This window comes from Thamnophis sirtalis, unplaced genomic scaffold (assembly GCF_051295495.1).
Source record: "Thamnophis sirtalis isolate CommonGarterSnake01/CBP01778 unplaced genomic scaffold, rThaSir2_p1.2 scaffold_1, whole genome shotgun sequence".
Taxonomy (NCBI): Eukaryota; Metazoa; Chordata; class Lepidosauria; order Squamata; family Natricidae; genus Thamnophis; species Thamnophis sirtalis.
In genome coordinates, this window is record NW_028261381.1 from 41,530,467 (window position 1) to 41,550,107 (window position 19,641).

At 37.2% G+C, this 19,641-nt stretch overlaps 1 protein-coding gene across 1 annotated transcript in view; it reads left to right on the plus strand.

The window, feature by feature from the left end:
- The first annotated feature begins 9,145 nt into the window (after positions 1-9,145).
- VWDE (von Willebrand factor D and EGF domains) overlaps positions 9,146-19,641 on the plus strand; it is a 271,722-nt gene continuing 261,226 nt past the window's right edge. The window contains exon 1 of the mRNA XM_087710932.1: positions 9,146-9,391. Within this exon, the coding sequence (XP_087567058.1) occupies positions 9,298-9,391 (94 nt within the window). The 5' untranslated portion in view covers positions 9,146-9,297. The remainder of the gene's footprint in view (positions 9,392-19,641) is intronic.

Sequence of the window (19,641 nt, forward strand, 5' to 3'; positions counted from 1 at the left end):
AAGAAGAAGAAGAAGAAGAAGAAGAAGAAGAAGAATTCATCACACAGTCAGCCAGATGTTCAGACTGGATTTGGCATTTTTGTCTACCTATTGAGTCTCTACTAAGGACCTGGGATAGTGTTTACAGTTTACAACTTTGTTTTCTTCTGTTCCCCACCTCAAAATGGGAGGAAACTATGCTGTCAATTTTTAATTATCATGGCCACAGGGAGTTTTAGCAAACAAATGGCCTGGAATTACAGGATTCCCATTTATGTCATAAATTGATGGATGGATGATCTGTTGCAAAATAACATCCTGAACAATTTTCGTGCAAATTTCCTAAATCAGCTTCATTGGTTGGGGAGCCTTTTTTGTGGAGATTTGAGAAATTTGCAAAAACGCAGGAAAGAAAAAAAAAAGGAAATCTTTTGCAGATAGATACAGATTTGTAATATTAATATTGTCTATAATTACATGAAATGAGGAAAGTTATATTTATTTATGTCCCACTTTTGGAATTACTCAAAAAAACCCTTGTCTGAAATGTAAATTATTCTCAACCTAATCTTCCTAGTAGATGTTCTACCCTTCATGCTTCTTTCTTTCACCTTCTGAATAAGTATCTTCTACCATTTTATTTTTAATCAAAAGCTAAACTGTGTCACTTAACCAAATCCCTAAACATCATAATCACATCTTGTTAAGCCATTCTGAACATACTTCATGATAACTTTACATTTAATTTATTGGAGCAGTTTAATTCCTGCCTGAACTGAAGCAAATCCAGTGTTATTTAGCAATAAAAATGTAAACCTGATACTTATGAGAACAGTTAAAAGTCATGAAAATAAAATAAATGAATTTATGAGATAAAAGTGAAAAGAAATAAAACTGTGAAAGGAGTACAATCTTGATCATGTTCATAATAATAAATAGAGCTTCTTTTAAAAAAAAAACACCTATTTTTCTCAAGTGTCCTTGATCTCAACTCGAAATCAAAGTTGAATATTTCTTACTAATTAAAACAGAACAACTCAATAATGTTGTTTAGGTATTCTGCTGGGACTGAAGTACTTCTAATATCCTTTAGATTCTATCCTTAATTCATTACATTTGTTTGTTCATTTGGTATCATTATCTAGTGGTTAAGGCAAGAGGCTAGAAATCAGGAGATTGTCTTGCCTTAGTGATGAAAGACAAACTTTGTATGAGTCACTCTCTCTCATCTCAAGATAATGGGGTTTTTTATAGTTTTTTCTAGAAACTGGTCTTTACTTTTGGTTACTGGGGGGGAAAACTCCATAATGAAAAGTGGATTTACTTAATGATTGCAAACTTCATGTAATAACTGTGCTGTATGCATAAAAGCTGTGGTGGTTGTTTAACAATCTCTGCAAAAAATATCATAAAATGAGATCTGGTCACATGATGACTCACTTATGACCATTATGACTTATGACTATAATTTCCAGACTCAATTACAGTCATATCTCAAGACTATCTACATTATTGACCTTATTTATTGCCATACATGATAGTATGGTACAACCATGAATGTAAGAATATGTTTGTGATATAAAACTCAGTTTAAAATTCTACAAGGCTATATTAAAATAAATATGTATTATATTTTTCAGAGTATAAGACGCACCGGAGTATAAGACGCACCAATATTTTAAAGAGATAACTTTTTTAAAAAAAGTTTTTGCACTCTTCAGATCTCCCAAACCCTCTGCATGCCTCATTTTTTGTAAAAAATGGGGCATGCAGAGAGTTTGAAAGGCCTGAAAAGTGCTCCTGTGGGATTGGGGGGACCAAAAATGAGCAAAAACAGGCCCATTTTTGGCCAAAAAAGGGTATGCATAGCCTTTAGGAGGTTTGTAGAGTGCTCCAGGGGGCTGGGAGGGCAAAAACCAGCATAAAATTGGCTGTTTTCCCCTTGTTTTTCCCCTCCCCAGCCCCCAGGAGCCATTTGCAAGCCTCCCAAACCCTCTGCACATCCATTTTTGTGAAGGGGGTGGAATTTTGGTAGGCCAAAAATGCTGTATTCAGTGTATAAGATGGACCCAGATTTTCACCCTTTTGGGGGGGGGGGGAAAGGTGCATCTTATACTCTGAAAAATATGGTAGTTATTCTTTTTAAAAATTAGGCTTATGCCATAAAATCTACCTATATAAATAAAATTCCAAATGAAAAACTATCACCATATATGCATGAGATCTGATGTCTTCAATCTTTCTTGATTGTTTCTTGCATCCAGGATTCTATGGGTTCATGACAAAAATGTAAAATTTTCTAGGCATTAACATTTCAACCCTCGTTCTTGTGTAATACGTTTGTACCTGGAATCCATCACATCAAGTGTCTTGAGAATCCCTTAGTGATGAACAGCAGCTCTCTGTTAGATTACAGTAATACTGCACAAAGGTTCAAAGCATGCACGAAAAAAAAGCTATTAAGAAATAAATATAGCTACATCTTTTGAATTTAGATAAGAGTTTAGAATGGAAAATGGTAGAATCTATGGCTTGTTGGTTTAATAAAATATGTCTGCAGAAAAGAAATTCACATGAGTTCAAGAAAAAGGAAGAGAAGTAGCTACCTATATTTAAATATGAAAAATAACAGCCTCAAGTTCAATATCTTATTTTCCCCATTTTATGGTTCCAAAATTGAACACCTCTTTTTGCCCTTGCCCTTCTTTTCTTTTTGATAATCACGAAAAGAAGCAATACAAAACAGTGAAGAGTCTAATAATTAGATCTGGAGTCAACTGCTAAGAATGACAAAATAGATGATAACACAGAGAATGAAATCAGGATGAGTTGGGGGAAGATTAGTTTTGCTAAACATAAAACAAATTGGAGAAATAATAACTATCAGGGCATAACTCCTTCCCCCGCAAATTCCAAATGTAAATCGCTCCCATAACATCCCTTCTCCACTTGCACATCTGTTGCGACCTGGAGGAAACACTTGTACATCTGTGAGTTATGTTGGACAGAAAAAGAATATTTTTATCAATACTTTTGCACAAGCTCTGTAACTATCTGATCATATCCCCACTATTGACTCAAAGCAGCTCCCAGCAGTGCTTCTCAACCATACAACTTTGTAACGCGTGGACTTCAACTCCCAATATTCTCCAGACAGCATGGTAGCTAGAGAATTCTGGGAGTTGAAGTCCAGACATCCTAATGTTACCAAAGTTGAGAAAAACTGTGTGGGAAATAAAATCAGGTCTAGTTCCAAACTGGGAGAAAGGTGCTGGAAATAAAAAGGAAACTGATTGCAAGGAAATAAGGTTTATTTGGTTTCCAGAAGCTTTGGTAACAGCAAAAAAGTGGCTGATATAATGACTGAATGAGTGAATAGATCTTTGTAGGGCTCTGATTGAGATGCTCCAGATGGGTTGTGCAATGTAGTGAACCTTGTGCTTTTTATTATTCTATTCATCATCATGATCATTGTTTAACGACCCCATAATTCCTTGTGGGGTAGAGTCTGAATGGAGCTAGCAGAGTGTTTACTGGCCGATGCCCTTCCTGACACCAATGCAGAGATTTGTTCAGCAGATATATTCTCATTGTGCCCAGAGAGAGAAATATCTGTCTCTACCTAGGATCGAACTCACAGCCTCCTGATTGTGAGGCAATAGCGCCACCTCTAGGCCATTACACCACTCTCTTTTTATTATTCTAGTGGTGGTAAGTGAATCATATTATGTCCTAAAAGTAATGTTCTGTCCTTAGAATTTGCAAGGGAGTGGGGTAAATTCTCAATCCCATCAGCTCCAGAGCTGTGGCTGGAGGTGTTTTGTTTATGAATAGTTTATGAATTGGCCCAGTCTTTCTGAATGGATACAAAATCTGCATTCCAAACAGTGGTGGGTGCTCTTACCGTTGCTACTGGTACACTGATCACGGTTTATCCGTGCATGAGCCTGATGTGTGCTGTGCACGCACTGATGTGAACTACACACGCATGTGCAATCCACTGCCCCTGCAACACCCAGCTGCTTGTCGGGGCACACATAGGCTCTGCATGCTATGTGCACATGCGCAGTGTGCCTTTTGGCATAAATATAGCTATAGTGCATGGGCGGGCAGAAGGGCCAAATGAGCCACCATATCGGTATGCTCTCAGCTGCTCCAGGCCACTTCCAGTAGAACCGTACTGGTCAGGACCGGCAGCAACCTACCACTGATTCCAAAGGACCAGTCTCTTCTGCTTAAAGCTGTTTTCCTATGCAGGAAATGGGCTGTTTCTCCAGAAACATGTTTCTCCATTTCTTCTTTGGGGAAATGTAATATTCTGCCTCTTTTTAATATGAAGAATGAATAATATTTTAGCAATTATTAGCAATTAGACTTATATACCGCTTCATAGGGCTTTCAGCCCTCTCTAAGCGGTTTACAGAGTCAGCATATTGCCCCCAACAACAATCCGGGTCCTCATTTTACCCACCTCGGAAGGATGGAAGGCTGAGTCAACCCTGAGCCGGTGAGATTTGAACAGCCGAACTGTAGAACTACAGTCAGCTGAAGTAGCCTGCAGTGCTGCATTTAACCACTGCGCCACCTTGGCTCATTAATCTGGGGAGGGGGAGCTTCCTAGGACAACTAGAGTCATTCAAATATTGTGCCAAATGAATAGGTTAGGCTTTGTATCACAGCAAAATTGGCTGGGGTGTTGCTAGGAAAAAGCTCTAAGAACTTGTGGGAAAGGAGCCGTACTACAGGAGTTGCCATACCAATAACCTCTTATTATACTGAGTATCCAAGGACTTTTTACTACCCAGGTTAATTTTTTTTTTTGCTCAGCTGCTGCTTTTTCTTATTGTTTTACAAAATCTCTGTGGTAGTAATAGAAATGCCTGCACAAGTGAAATCAGAGAGATTTAATTCTGAACAAAGATATTTAGTGTCTGGGCAAAACAAAATGGTTTAGTTAATTTAACCTGCAGAGTTGTTTCTCACGTTCAGAAAGCTTGCTCCTTCCAATCATTTCCAGCATGCAATTCTTATTGAAACAGATTTGTTGAGAGAGGAAACCCTTGGCAGGCGTGGAGTGAGCAAAAGCAATTTGCTGAGGACTAAGGTTCACCTAGTAGTTGGCAACTTTTTGTAGGTGTACAAAATGTTTCCAATTCAAATCGTCTTGATGTAAAATGCAATTAGTAGCACGGTTACTACAGGACAGCATGACTTCTACATCTGCATTACCTAATAAAACACTCATTTTATGTCCACATTTATTTACAGTCTGTATAACAGTGTCAGCATAGCCTTGGAATTTGCAGTCTGGGGAAATTCCAAACTATAGAAGAGGATTCCCGCCCCCCACCCAGTCAATTTTGCTATTTTATGTTGAAAGTGTCCAGAGTACCTCAATGAATTTCCTGGCCAGATCTTTACAGCAGTTTTCCAGAATTGCTGGTTTATAATATTAGCCTTTGTTAGCATTTGTTACAGATGTGAAAGCAAAATGTCTACTTCATTTTCAGTCAGTGTTTCAAAATTAAATGAAAGAAATTGGAGGCTGCTGTAGCAAATTAAATAATGTAAGAAGTAGCCAAAGCAAATTATTTGATGGGAAAGCTCTCCAAGGATCCATATTTAAGTATTAGCCTATGGAAACTATCCCTTGAATTTGATTTGTGAATTGAGAAAGCTCTTTTTGTTTCAGGATACCATTAGCTGATACAGACACCTTGAGAAATTGCAGCCCTAGTTAGGTGCTATGAAAAGTAACTAAAAAATATGACTGGTATCATTATCTGAGACACACAATTTAATATTTTTCATGTTTTTATATTCTTGTTTTTGTGGTGTAGCAAGGCACCCAGACTGATTGATAGTTATATGTGTGGCATATAAACTAATTAAACAAACAAACAAATATAGCTCTCTAAGTGTTGACACATACACTGAGAAAGTACCTTCATGCAGGCATTTATACATGCATAGTCCTGCTTCATAGAGAATGTCTGTTATGTAGGCAGACACCTGGAAGATGAATTCAATAGTGCATGTGATTTCTTGGCTCATACTCATTATTTCTTACATTTTAATTCAATTGCTTTGTATGCACAATACTGTGCATGTTCATTCAGAAATAAATTTTGAATTGAATTGAGTTGAATTAAACTTTATTTGTCCAAGTGTGGTTTTGACACACAAAGCACTTGGTGTAAATGCAAAGCAACAGAATAATAATAGTTATCATTATAATAATGCCAAGAAAAGTGGGGATTAAAGACAATAATAAGATTAATAATAATACTACAACCATACTACATGGGTAAATATATATAGACATTAGATGGCACTGTAAGAATTAGGTGTTCAGCTGAGTGATGGCATGGGGGGGGGGCAGAACTGTCCCTGTGTCTAGTTGTTTTGGCCTGCACTGCCCTATAGCACCAAACTGAGGGGAGAAGTTGAAACAGTTTATGTCCAGGATGAGGACCAGCTAATATCTTCTCAGCCTTCCTTCTGAACTGTACAATATACATGTCTTCCATGGAAGGCAGGCTGGTTGAAATTGTTCTTTCTGCAGTCTTAACTATCTGTTGGAATCTGTACCTGTCCTGTTTGGTCGCTGTACCAAACCAGGCATAGAAGTACAAATGATAGGCTCAATAATTCCTCTGAAGAACTGTATCAACAGCTCCTGGGGAAGTCTGAACTTCCTGAGTTGACACAGGAAGAACATTCATTTGCCATTTTATTTGGAACTTACACCAACAAATAAATTAATTGGAATATACTCCAAGATAACTAGACATTCGACATACAAGTGCAGCAGGAATATTTTCTTAGACATCATTGAGATCTACAATATGTATGATTTGGCTAAAAATATTTGCCTTAACATTTGTTTTAGAAAACTATTACTCCTAATACCTTTTTTGGATAAAAAGTTCTGATCAAATATGGGTAAATGCTTTAGATTACTTGTCTAAAGGACTTTTAGAGGGAGGGAGGGAGGGAGGGAGGGAGGGAAGGAGAGAGGGAAGGAAAGAAGGAAGGAAGGAAGGAAGGAAGGAAGGAAGGAAGGAAGGAAGGAAGGAAGGAAGGAAGGAAGGAAGGAAGGTTTTCCAACATTCACTTCCAGTTTCCCAAAAGAAAACTGAATGAGGAAGCCAACAGGAGGCTAGAATTCACTCCCTCTCCCATTGATTTTTTTTGCCTGCTGATGGTCATTCTGTATCTCTGTTTTGGCAAGGAAATATCTGTGAAATGATGACCCAATAGTTCATAGGTTGTCTTGTTTTAAATTAATGTATGCTTCAGAGATAGAAATGCACCAATCTTATGCAATACTTTGAATCAGCAAGTTGATACTTACAACAATGTGGGGGGAAATTTGAGATTACTCTTCAACCCATTTTTTGTATTCTAAACAATGGAAAGCATTAAGGTTTACAATTATTTTACATGCTCAAATAGTTTTCAGTACACAGTTATTGCCTTCAGGTTTAATCTTTGAGAGATGAGTAGAATGTATCAGAAAATGCAATATCTTGTTACCAACTAAGTTTAGTGACAAGAATGTCTATTATTCTGTATCATAAACATTTCAACTTGTCAGGCAGGGAGGAAAAAAAACTGTTTCATCTCACCACATCTGTAGCTGAAGATGATAAGTTGACATCTGAAGTAGCCTGGTAGGCATTCAAAGCTGTTGTGTTGTCAAAGAACCTTATTGTTGGTATTGCCAACATAGGCAAGTTAATTCTTCAGAAGGTTAAACAATTTTTATGCTATAGAGCATACATTAGATGTCAGATATTAGTATCACTAAAAGTGCTAGGGCCCATTTCAAAAATAGTAGGCAACATTAAAGCCTATTTGAGTGGTAAAAGCCCACCTTATGAGATGAGAGGATGCATCACCATCCACGTTGTTCCAGGATCTTTCTTCTGAGAAAGATGTTGCAGCCATGTTGTAAGGAACTCTTATTTGCAGGAATGACATTATAGACAACAAATCCTGCTAGAGCACAAATAGTATTTGAAATCACTTAGCTCAGTATATCTTCTTCTGATATACAAAGCCAAAATGAGAGGCATTTGGCCCTTTCCCAAATCAATCTCTTGATGTAGTATGGAGCCTTTGGATATTGGAGAAGGCTTTCCAACAAAAGAGTCTTCATGGCACTAGACAGCATACCAAATGGTGAACCCTGATTGTACAGGCAGAAACCCATTTTTTAGACAATGGAGAAGATCAAAGGATTTACACAACATGCTTTAATTACTTTTAGAGTTTTCTCTCAAATAAATGTTTCTCTCTAACATTTCACATTTAGATAGAACCTTAAAGCATCTCATACTGCCTTCCATTAATGTGGCACAGCTATCAGGCTTCAGTGTGTAATTTAATAACAGTTTTCTCATACTTGGCCTCATATGAAATTAGTAGCAGATTTTACTTTTATGTTGAGTAGATCGTTCCCATTCTGAGAATGCACTGCAATTTTTCCTGCAATAAAACAATTCATATTTTTTTTAAAAAAAATTAAATTTCTTCTCGGAGGGCAATCAATGTAAGTCAAAACATAACTTTATTTAAGTTGTAAGTCTTCACTGATGCATCAAGCCATTTTGTTTTCATAGTAATGCATACCTCTTCTATCAAACAATCATACAGCATTTTAGTAAGGCAGAAAAAAAAGCCCAATGTCCGAATGTGATTTGCTTTTTAAATTAATATGGATGGAGCAAATTATAATCCATAAATGAATACTTAAATACCAATGCTAACATTACAGTCGAAGTAGCAACTGTAATGAACAAACAATTCATCCATGGTTTGTTTAATTAAATATTTCACCATTTGGGTTCTTTGGACTATCTGTCTGTTTGTCTACCTATCTTTCTGATTGTGAGTTCTTGACTTACAAGTGCATTTTAAGCAAATTAAATTTTACTGGCAAAGTTTAATGAAAATTTGAATAAGGAATAACAAAAATGCTAATCATAAGAAATGCACTTTTATGTATCTGTTTGTGTGTTGAAGGATATGTGAATCAGAACAGCTGGAGTGTAGACAGCTGGACTGTGAACTAGATTTTTTTTTTTTTGCTGATTAGGGCGTGTACTCATAATTTTGTATGTTGTTAGGAGAAAAAGAAGCTCTTCTTAGAAAGTTTAAAATTAACAATACAGCAAGATCAACCCAGAACTTAACAATTTAAGGGAAATGAACAAAAATACACAAATAAGCTGATTTTTTTTCCAAAGATAAAATCTCTTAAAACTTAATTTTTAATAAGAGATACATGGATGAAATAAGAGTGGGAGCAAAATGCAGCAGCCATCGACTCACCACCTGTGTATTTTATTTATTTCAGCTGTCACTTGGACTTCCTTATGTATTTGCACTGGGGCCACGGAAATAGGTAAGATTACTGAACTTTTAAAATTTGGTTATGACAGGCAGTAGTGAGAGATGATGAGACTAAATTGCAAAAATAATTAACTTTGGTAGCTTTGCCAGAAATGCATATCGTATTTCAGAAGTTTGGGGGGGGGGGGAGAAGGATTTTAGCCCTGAATAAGGAGGAAGTGGATTGAGATAGTAATACTGTAGATTTTGAACAAAACATGTCATACAGTTCAGTCAAGGATTTACTTACTATTGTTTACTATATGTGTGGTGTGTTTGCATTTCCTATTACCAGTAGAAGCATGTGAGAACATGACTGTATGTAGATTCATACTAAACAAAATGCTAACTACTCAGTAATACCGTGTTTCCCCAAAAATAAGACAGGCTCTTATTTTCTTTTGACCTCCCCCCAAAAATATAAATGCTTCGCCTTATTTTCAGGGAGGTCTTATTATTTTTGAGGTGTAGGAGATGGTGAGCATGGTCACCTCATGGCTGCTGCTGTGCTGCAATACTTTGGGGAGGGCTTATTTTAGCACATGTGCTCAAAAGCCTGATTGAGCTTATTATCCGGGGAGGACTTATTTTGAGGGAAAGAGGCAGAGGTGGGTTCCTCCCAATCCTGTCCGGTATGCCAGAAGAGGTAGTGAAAATCTGGCATATTGGATAGGACCGGTAGTAAAAATGGTGGCTTGGCCATGCCCCCGAATCTGTTCTCCCATCAGAAGCTTTGTCAGAAGCTTTTTTAAAAAAGTTTTTCCCCCTGCCAGTTCAGGCAAGGAGGGAAAAAGCTTTAAAAAGTAAGAGAGAGGGAGGGAGGGAGGGAGGGAGGGAGAGAGAGAGAGGGGAAGGAAGGAAGGAAAGGGAGAAAGAGAAAGAAGAAAGAAAGAAAGAAAGAAAGAAAGAAAGAAAGAAAGAAAGAAAGAAAGAAAGAAAGAAAGAAGAAATTCACGGGAGATTCAGCAAAGGAGAAAAACAAATGCTGTTGCTTTAAATTGGAACTGAGCATGCCTGGCTGTGGAATTCTGGGAGTTGAAGTCCACAAGTCTTAAAGCTGAAAATTTTGGAGTTCTGCTTTAAATTGAAAAGCTGCTTGAGGAGGTTGCTTCCCATAGAGGAAGGAAGGAAGGAAGGAAGGAAGGAAGGAAGGAAGGAAGGAAGGAAGGAAGGAAGAAAGGAAGAAAGAAAGAAAGAAAGACAGCACAACAGCACAGCAATTTAGGGCTAGAAGGCTACTCAGAAGTCATCTAGTCCATCCCCCCTACTGCAGCAGGAAATCTTACATTGTTTGGATTATTTTGGTTCCTCTAACACAGAGGAAAATTGTCAGAAAGGAGAAGGAGTTTACTAGGACAAGACTGCCATGCAGAAGAAGGCAGAGATAGTCCTTGATTTATCACTACAATTGAGCCAAAAATTTTGGTTGCTGAGCAAGAGCGTTGTTAAGTGAGCTTCACCATATTTTACCCAATCCATGACATCTCCTAATGAATGACATCAAGTTGGCCACCCAGTCACATGACTGCTAAGCCATGCCCACAAAATAGGCCATGTCCATAGAATAGATAGTAAAAAGTTTTGAAACCCATCCCTGGAAACAGGGTAAGATATTTTTAAGCGCACAAGTGCAGCTACCTGAAAAAGTATTAACATAAGGAAAGATCTACCAGTCAAAATGTAACATATCTGCAGATATTGATCATTTGAAAATTTCTACAAAATTGGTTCATATAACAGGAACAAAACAATGGCAACAGGTAAACCATATGTGAGAAAGTATAGCAGTACAAAAATGTTTTCTATAGAGGCATCCATATGATTTCTAGCAGTCAATGCTCTCCCTGTGCAGACTTTACAGAGTGGCTGATAAGAGATGGACCTGCTAATATGACACAGGATATGCTTTAAAAAAAAGTTCAGCAGCAGTGGTTAATCAGTATAGTTACAGATTATCTTGGAAAGCTGCTCACAATTGAAATGGGGTGAAAGAAAATCTCCAAAGATTAGACTTTCTGCTGGTTTGAGATGTTATGATTTGGTGGTATCTCTTAGGCACATATAAAGAAAGGATCATTTGAAGCGAAGCTCACTACAACATCAAAGAGACAACAATACAAGAGTTTTAGGGCTATAAACAAAGCAAGCAAGTATATTTATTTGATCTTCTAGTTTCTAATTTTTAAATCTTGTGGAGAGTTAAGAAATGTAAGTGCATATTTATCTAGAACGGTATAAAAGACATCAAGGGAAAGTGACCTTTTAATAACTGGAGGCAACTGTTTGTTGGAGAGTTATAATCAATGTACACAATATTTATAGCTATTGAAAAAGAAATGCCCCTAAGCATATATTAAGAAACCGATAAAATGCAGCAGGTGAGTATTATGAAAGAATTATTTTTAAAAAGCAATTGTTTTTCTTTCTCTCATTTCTTACTGCATACTCCACTCAAGTGAAATTGCTTTGAAGACATTTACATTGTGGCAGATTGTGTTATGACATTATGAAGATATTAAGAAAACCATATGCTGTTTGCTTTTATATTCTGATAACAAATCTGCTAATTCCACAGTGGATAGGGGATGAGCAACTAGGAAGCTGCCTGAAGGTATCTAATTAAGGAGAAGAGAAAGTCTTAAAAGAGCAAGAAAGAACTTTCTCTTTGTGATTTTCTTTCTTTCTGTTTACAAGGATATATTGCAGTTCCAATTAAAGGAACTTTCATGAGTTTGTTTGTTGGTTTGAATTGCACTTTCATTTTTCTTGTAAGGAAGACACATGAAAGGATTGCTAGCAGTATCCATAGCTGCCTTGTAGTTATTGCTTATGAATTAAGTTAAAGGCACAAAAATAAACGTTAGAGAGAACTCAGATGTTACTTTTGGCAAAGAACATTGAACTAAGAATGCATCACCATAAACTCCCACATTTCATTATGCACATCTGTCAAAAGTTTTTGGATAAATTTCAAGGAAACATTCTCAGTTGGTAAGCAATTAAGGAGAAGTTGTAGAATCAACTGTTCTTCCATCCTCCTTCTGAAATTCTAATTCTGCCTGTATAAAAATCCATTCATCTCATTGACTTTCCACGGCCAATTGTATGTTATATTTTAATTTGGACATCATACCTATATTGCTGACCCTACCAAAATATTTCACAAGAGCAGGGGAGTTGGATTAGAAGAGCTCCAAGGGTCCTTTCACCTCTGTTATTCAGTATTCTGTAATGTTAAGGAAAGACTCAAGTATTTTGATAAAGCTAAATAATTTTCCAGAATTCAGAGGGAAGATGCTTGTGTTCCCTGATATGGATGGGTTGTGTGAAAACTAGTCATAAACAGAAGCAGCATGAACATTTGGTTCTCTGAGAGAAACCCAGATTAGATTTGATCTGCTTTGACTATATACTTTATTGTTCATCTATATCTCTATTGCTTAACAGATAATAAAAAAAGATGCACTGCAGGTTTGCAACACCAATGGAAATGTACCTTTTTTCCTGAATAGTATATATACAGATACTTATGCACAATATGGCAAAGAAGTGTACTACTGCAAAGTGTTCTCAACTCATTTTCTTATTATTTAAGAGCTTCATGTTACATTTTGTTCAAAGGATGTGCAGACAAGCAATGCCAAAACACACAACCATTTTCTCTGTCATAATTCAAAAACTCATTTGCACAATGAAAGAGAATTCTCTTTTCCTATATCTTTTCAGATTTTCTGAAACCTGGATTTTCTAACTTTTGATTTCAATTTAATTTAATCTAAATATTTTAATAAATTACCTCACATTTGGAGAACTTGTTTTTTTTAATGTTAAAATGAAACAATAGAAAAACATATGCTATTGATAATCTTTAAAAAAAAAATCAGATGTTCATACTCTGTTTGACTATATTGTGAATAGTTATGAGAAGAGATAAAACTTCCCAGGTACACAAACCAATGGAATTGAAATTATACTTTCCAATATACAGGGTGTTCCAAAAATCAGTCTCTATAGACTAATCACAATTCATGAATTCATTCATTTATTTATATCCCACCATTATTTTTTAACAAATAATTCAAGGTGGCGAACACATCCAACACACCTTCTTCCTCCTTTTTTTCATACAACAGCCCTGTGAAGTGAGTTGTGCTAAGAAAAAGTGCCTGGCTCAAAGTCACCCCGCTCGCTTTCATGGCTAAAGTGACACTTGAACTAATGGTCTCTTGCTTTCTAGCCTGCTGCCTCAACCAAGCTGGCTTTCTCAGCAAAAATGTTATTGTACTTATGGATGTTCAAAGGTCATGTATCAAATGAGTAACCATTTGGAAGAAAATGGGAACCACACTGAACAGGGGCCTGACATTTAATACACTCTGTGTGTTCCGCATCTCTTACACATTTGAGCCCAAGTGAAAGGTCCCAATACTCCTCCAGAATGTTTATGATTGGAGACACTTGATTGCCTATTTTGCCTAAATAGTTTTCTCCTTGTTCACTAATATAATTGTATTTTGTATTAGGAGGTATCAATAGGACCCCATTTTTCAAAGGAGACAAACATATAATTTTGAAATTTTGCAGGTTTGTGCATGACCTAATGGTTCATTGGAAAGTAATATGCTGGGGGAGGAAGTAAGAAGTCCACGGGGGATTTTTGGCTCATATCTTGTAATGGGATAGCTTTTTTGTCTAGTTTAGTGATGGAACTGCATATAGGAAGAAATCATTATCTGGTTGGTTTTAAAAGGGTGTCTCTATCGAGATTGATTGAAAATTTGTTCCAGATGCAGAAAATGCAAATACTGTGCTATGCATTAGATGGAATGAAAAAATTGCAGGGGTTTAGTCACATGGCTTGGCACTTTGTTCTTATTAGAAAATCAACAATGAATAACAAGGACTTGACAAGCTGTGGCAAACTTATAAGAACAATTAATCGGTGAACTGATGCAATGTTTTACATTTGCTAGGGCTTATTGGTACTCTAATGTATCTTGGCTCACTAACCATCACCCATAGCCAAGAACGTTGGCAGTTTACAAATTAATTTAGGAGAGTATATAAAATCTTCAGCAATAACCCACTAAAAGCGGTCATTTATTGGTGCATAATATTATGAAATGGTACAAATCTCTCCTTAGGGAAGAGAAAAACAAGGCCAGTAAGGATGTGTGAATACCACAGATTGGTGCAGTTTAAGAACATCTTTTGTTCATGCTTCTCAGCTATAGATCTAAAAATTTTTTTTCCAAATCCTATTCAAGAGGTCCCAATTGACACTTATGAGAAACACTTTCAAATATTAAATACTGTGGTGGAAATTTCCATGGGATGCCACCTCCTTCGCTATATTGTACTTTTGGCCACTGGTCTGTCTCTTAGAACAGATTAAATGTATAGAATCTCTTAGGTCAGGAAAGCTGTGATCAGAGTTCCTTAAGAAATATTCCAATTTATGGGCATCCATTTTTGTCTTTGAATTCATCAACCAAACAGAAAATATCTCTAAGAATTTTAAGTGTGATATCTATGTCTATTCATAAGAAATGTATCAAAAAGGATTCATGTAACTACAGACCTATTAGCTTTTTGACTGCAACAGCTAAAATTTATGCTAGACATTTGAAGCAAAGGATTATCTGGACTCTGAAGAATTTTTTGCTGGAGGAATGTAGTTTTTACTTGGACTGGAGCAGGAAGAATTTCAAATAGGGTGCCCAACATTAGACAATATTTTATACTGTACCATCTGATAGAAAAATACATTTACAAGTAAATCTCCTTTTTATGTGGCATTTTCCAGTTTAAAATCAGCATTTGATTTGTTGTCTCAAAGTTTAGACCTGGACAAATCCCATATATAATGATGATGAACATCTGATATGTTTCATCCAGAAGTTATACATGAGTACTTCACTTCAAATAAGATGCAGATCCAGTGTACCAATTGCAAAAAGGCTTAAGCATGGTTGCATTTTATTTCTTCATTATAGCAGCCTCATAGATTTTGGAACACTGCTGTCATATCACCCTTGATTCTTTTCATTAAATTGGACAATTCCTGCCACCATTCTTCGTATGTTTTAGTTTCCAGAATTCTAATCCTCTATGTTATTCTTCTCTGGACTCTTTCTAGAATCTCAACATCTTTTTTATACAGTGGCATCCAAAACTGGATGCAATACAAGAGGCAACAGTGTTGGGGGAAATTCTAAAATCTATTTTTCTTTTCTACATTTATTCTAGGCATCACAATACTCTAAACATGAATTACCATCAAGGGATTCTGAGAAGTCAAAAGTACATGCTTCAAAACAGGCCTTTTCTAGAAGCTTTAGAAATCTTTTTGTCCTCTCTGAAATATGAGGAAGTGAATGCATTTGCTTTTTCTTGGGTTTCTGCTTAAATATAATACTGTTGGAGGCAAACATGTTCTCTCTTTCTCTTGGTGTTCTTGAGAGAGGAAATCTGACATGAGCAGCTGTTAGTAAAGCAGGCTTTATAACTTTCAAAGAAAGCAGATTTATTTGAGGAACTATGTTACAGTGATAGGCAAGAACTTGTAAAACCTAACTTCCTACTAGGAAGAAAGAGGGAGATGGAGTACACCATGCAAGAGTGCCTTGGAAGGAAGTGACCTGAGAACATCAATCTCTTACACAAAAGCAGGCAGAGTGACAGACAAAGAGAAAACATGGAGTAGATCCTTTTCAGCTACGCAGCATCCCTTCTTGTGGTCAATAGGTTATGAGATTCTGGAAAGTCACTTCCACTAGACTCGAAAATACTGTATAACAACAAACTTACAGTTCCATTAACATTTCCCTTGGACACTGCAAGGATTTGTCAGAAGCCACGCACAGATGTATAGTACAACATTAATCAAAGTGTATTGTTCTCAATATGCCATTTTACTTTTTCATGCTAAACTATTCTGAACTATTTTAGATGAAGTGTTAGTTGGCGTTACTACTGTTATTATTTTCTATTTCTATTTAAATATAGGCAAAGTTCTGAGTTTTAAATATAGGCAAAATTAAAAGATGACAATTGGCTGTTTAAAGCATAAAGCATTTCAATGTAAATCCAGATAATATAGACTTGAACAAAGATAGGTTTACTTGGTTGGCTAAACTGAAGGGTCACCTTTAAAATGATGTTTACACTTGTTTGTATGATTTTAAAAACATCATTCAACAAACTAATACTGGCAATACCTTTCTTGTAGTCTAGAATCATCATTGAAACAGTACTTACTGCTGCTTTTTAACTCAGTAATTCTAAAGGTACACATGAATTATTCTTATTTTAATGAACACAGACAAACCCCAAAAGCATATCAATCTCTTTAGCAATGCTTATAGAATATTTACTGTCATTTCTCCTCCAGTCATCATAACCCAAACTATACTTAGTCCATGCAAGTACTTGAACATTGCCCTATCTTAACAAGACAAAATTTAATGTGGAGAAAAGTAGTCTTAAACGTAGGCAAGAAAAACCAATAGTACACGTACAGATTAGGTGGAACCTGGCTTAATAGCAGTAACTGTGAGAGAGATCTTGGAGTCCTAGTGGACAATCAATCAAATGTTAGTCAACAGTGTGTGGCAGCAGACAAAAAAACCAATGCAATCCTAAAATGCATTAACAGAGGGATTGAATCAAGATCATGTGAGATACTAGTACTGTTCTATAAAGCTTTAGTAAGGCCGCACCTAGACTGTTGCATCCAGTTTTGGTCACCACACAATAACAAAGATGCTGAGATTCTAGAAAGGGTGCAGAGAGGAGCAACAAAGATGATTAGGGGACTGGAGGCTAAAACATATGAAGAATGGTTACAAGAACTGGGCATGGATAGTCTAGTAAAGAGAAAGACCAAGGGTGATATGATAGCAATGTTCCAATATTTGATGGGCTATCACAGAGAAGAGGGGAGCAAGCTATCTTCCAAAGCACACAAAAGCCAAACAAGGAACAATGGCTGGAAACTAATCAAGGAGAGATTTAACCTAGAAATAAGAAGAACAATCAACCAATGGAACAAGTTGCCTTCAGAAGTTGTGGGTACTTCATCATTGGAGGTTTTCAAGAGGAGACTGGACAGGCACTTGTCAGAAACGATATAGGGTCTCCTGCTTGAGTAGGGGGTTGGTCTAGATGGTCGGTTGCAGGAGGTATGCCCCGATACGGGTGTACCGGTGCCTGCCAGGAGCACCGGGTACCATTCCAGTATGGTGCTTCGGAGGGTCCACCCACCCACCCTCATTCCTTACCTGTTTTTGAAAAAAACAGGCCATCTGTGCACACACACGCAGCGTATGGTGCCTGTGCAATGCTCTGCCGAGCAGCTGAAGCAACATGGAGGCGTTGCAGGAGGTAAAGATGCATGCACGCACTGCATGTCTGTGCACGCGCTATGCACATTCATGTGATGGCCGCTGGGCCCCATTGCACCATACAGATTGCAACAGGATCCGGAACCCACCACTGCTTTCAACTCTGTTAAGTAAGTCAGAATGTTTTCATGCTATTGCCTTTAAAAAAATAATCTATAGAGCATTTAGAGAAATGCAGATTGTGGTGGCCATGTTTAATAGAAAAGAATGGATTGTAGTTTCAATAATAATTTTAAAAGTGCCCCACCAGATATTCAGTGTAGAGAGTATGAAAGATGACCTTGATAGAAATATGTAGGAACCATAGCTAGGCAAAAGGGCTGGAAACATTTTTTTTTAAGTCCTGAGAAATGAGGCAATATTTGGAGATGACTCAGGCAGATGCTTCACTGATTGACTGGAATTTAGAAAAGGGGAAGAGATACAGCATAATCAGACTTGCAAGATTCTATAATTAAAGACTCATTAAATGTAATTTTAACCTTCCTGTAGAATGTATTTCCTGGTCTGGTCTACCTAGTGAGGTCGACAGTTATTGGAATTTGATTCAAATGTAACTACCTAAAGCATTATTTTGAGAGCATTATTGTTACCCTATAAATCTCAACCTAATGATCTCCAGATTTCTAGAGAAATTTTCCAGATAATTTTAAGAGGTTTAGCAATTTTGTGACCTTATGCGCAGCAACATCAAGCCTGATATATTTTCTTTTCCTAATCTACATTTAAAAAGAGCACAGTGCAACACTGCCAGCACAAATTGGTTTTCAAAAAATATATTGCAATATACCCATTGGTATTTGCAGTTAAAAAAAAAAACATGCTACTTTGTTTTGAATAACTGTTGATCAGGGTTAGAACTCATACAATAAGTAGGTTTAGAACCAATTATGCAGCTATTCAAACATGGTGGTCATTAAGCAAAACCATTTTTCCAAATGGGCAGTTTTTACCAGAAACTGACAAAACCCATTGCAAATTGTAAATGGGTTATAATTGTAAATGGGTTATAAATGTGAGTCAGTTGCCAAATTTCCAAAATACAATCACATGATTGCAGGTTTTGCATGCAGCCATTGTAATTTTAAAAATATGTGGTTAGTAGCTCTGGGAAGCTCTGTCATAGCTTCAAATAATCATTAAGCTTAACAAACACTGTGTTTGCTTAAAACCAGTGCATTTGCTTAACAACCAGAAATGGTTGTGGCTACAAATTCAGTCATGTGCTACTTTGATTTATTACAATAACTTATGACAGTAATTCTAGACTCACAGTTTAAGTCAAGGACTAGCTGCAATATCAAAATATTATAGTATTGGGATCAGTGAGAGCAATATGAATGTATAATCAACAACTGCTCCCCCTCTGTGCCTGGCTGATGTATAAGAACCCCCTGATGAATGCCATTGTAATTCATGTAAACTGACTATTTGAAATGTACTGTGTTTCCCTGAAAATACAACAAGTCCTCATAATACAGCCATGCCACATTTTTCTGGTGGGCAAAAATATAAGCCCCCTGGACATCCCCCACCTCCGGCCAGGCAGACCGCCACTCACCAACCTAGCAGTATCCTGAAGGTGCCAAGCCGCAGGAACCTGGGGGGAGGCAAAGGTGATCGCGTTTGTTGGCGCCTTCGGAATACCTCTAGGTTGGTGAGCAGTGCTGTGCCCAGCTGAAGAGGGGGTTGCCGGGCGGCTGCTCTCTTGCGAGCGGGCTCCCAAAGAGCTGGGCACAGCCTCATGGGTTGCAGGCAGCTGGCCACAACCATAGTGTGTGTGCCCAGAGTGGCCACTGCCAAAAGACTCAGGTTGGAAGCCGCGGGAAAAACCAGGCTGGGATGGCGGCGGCAGTGG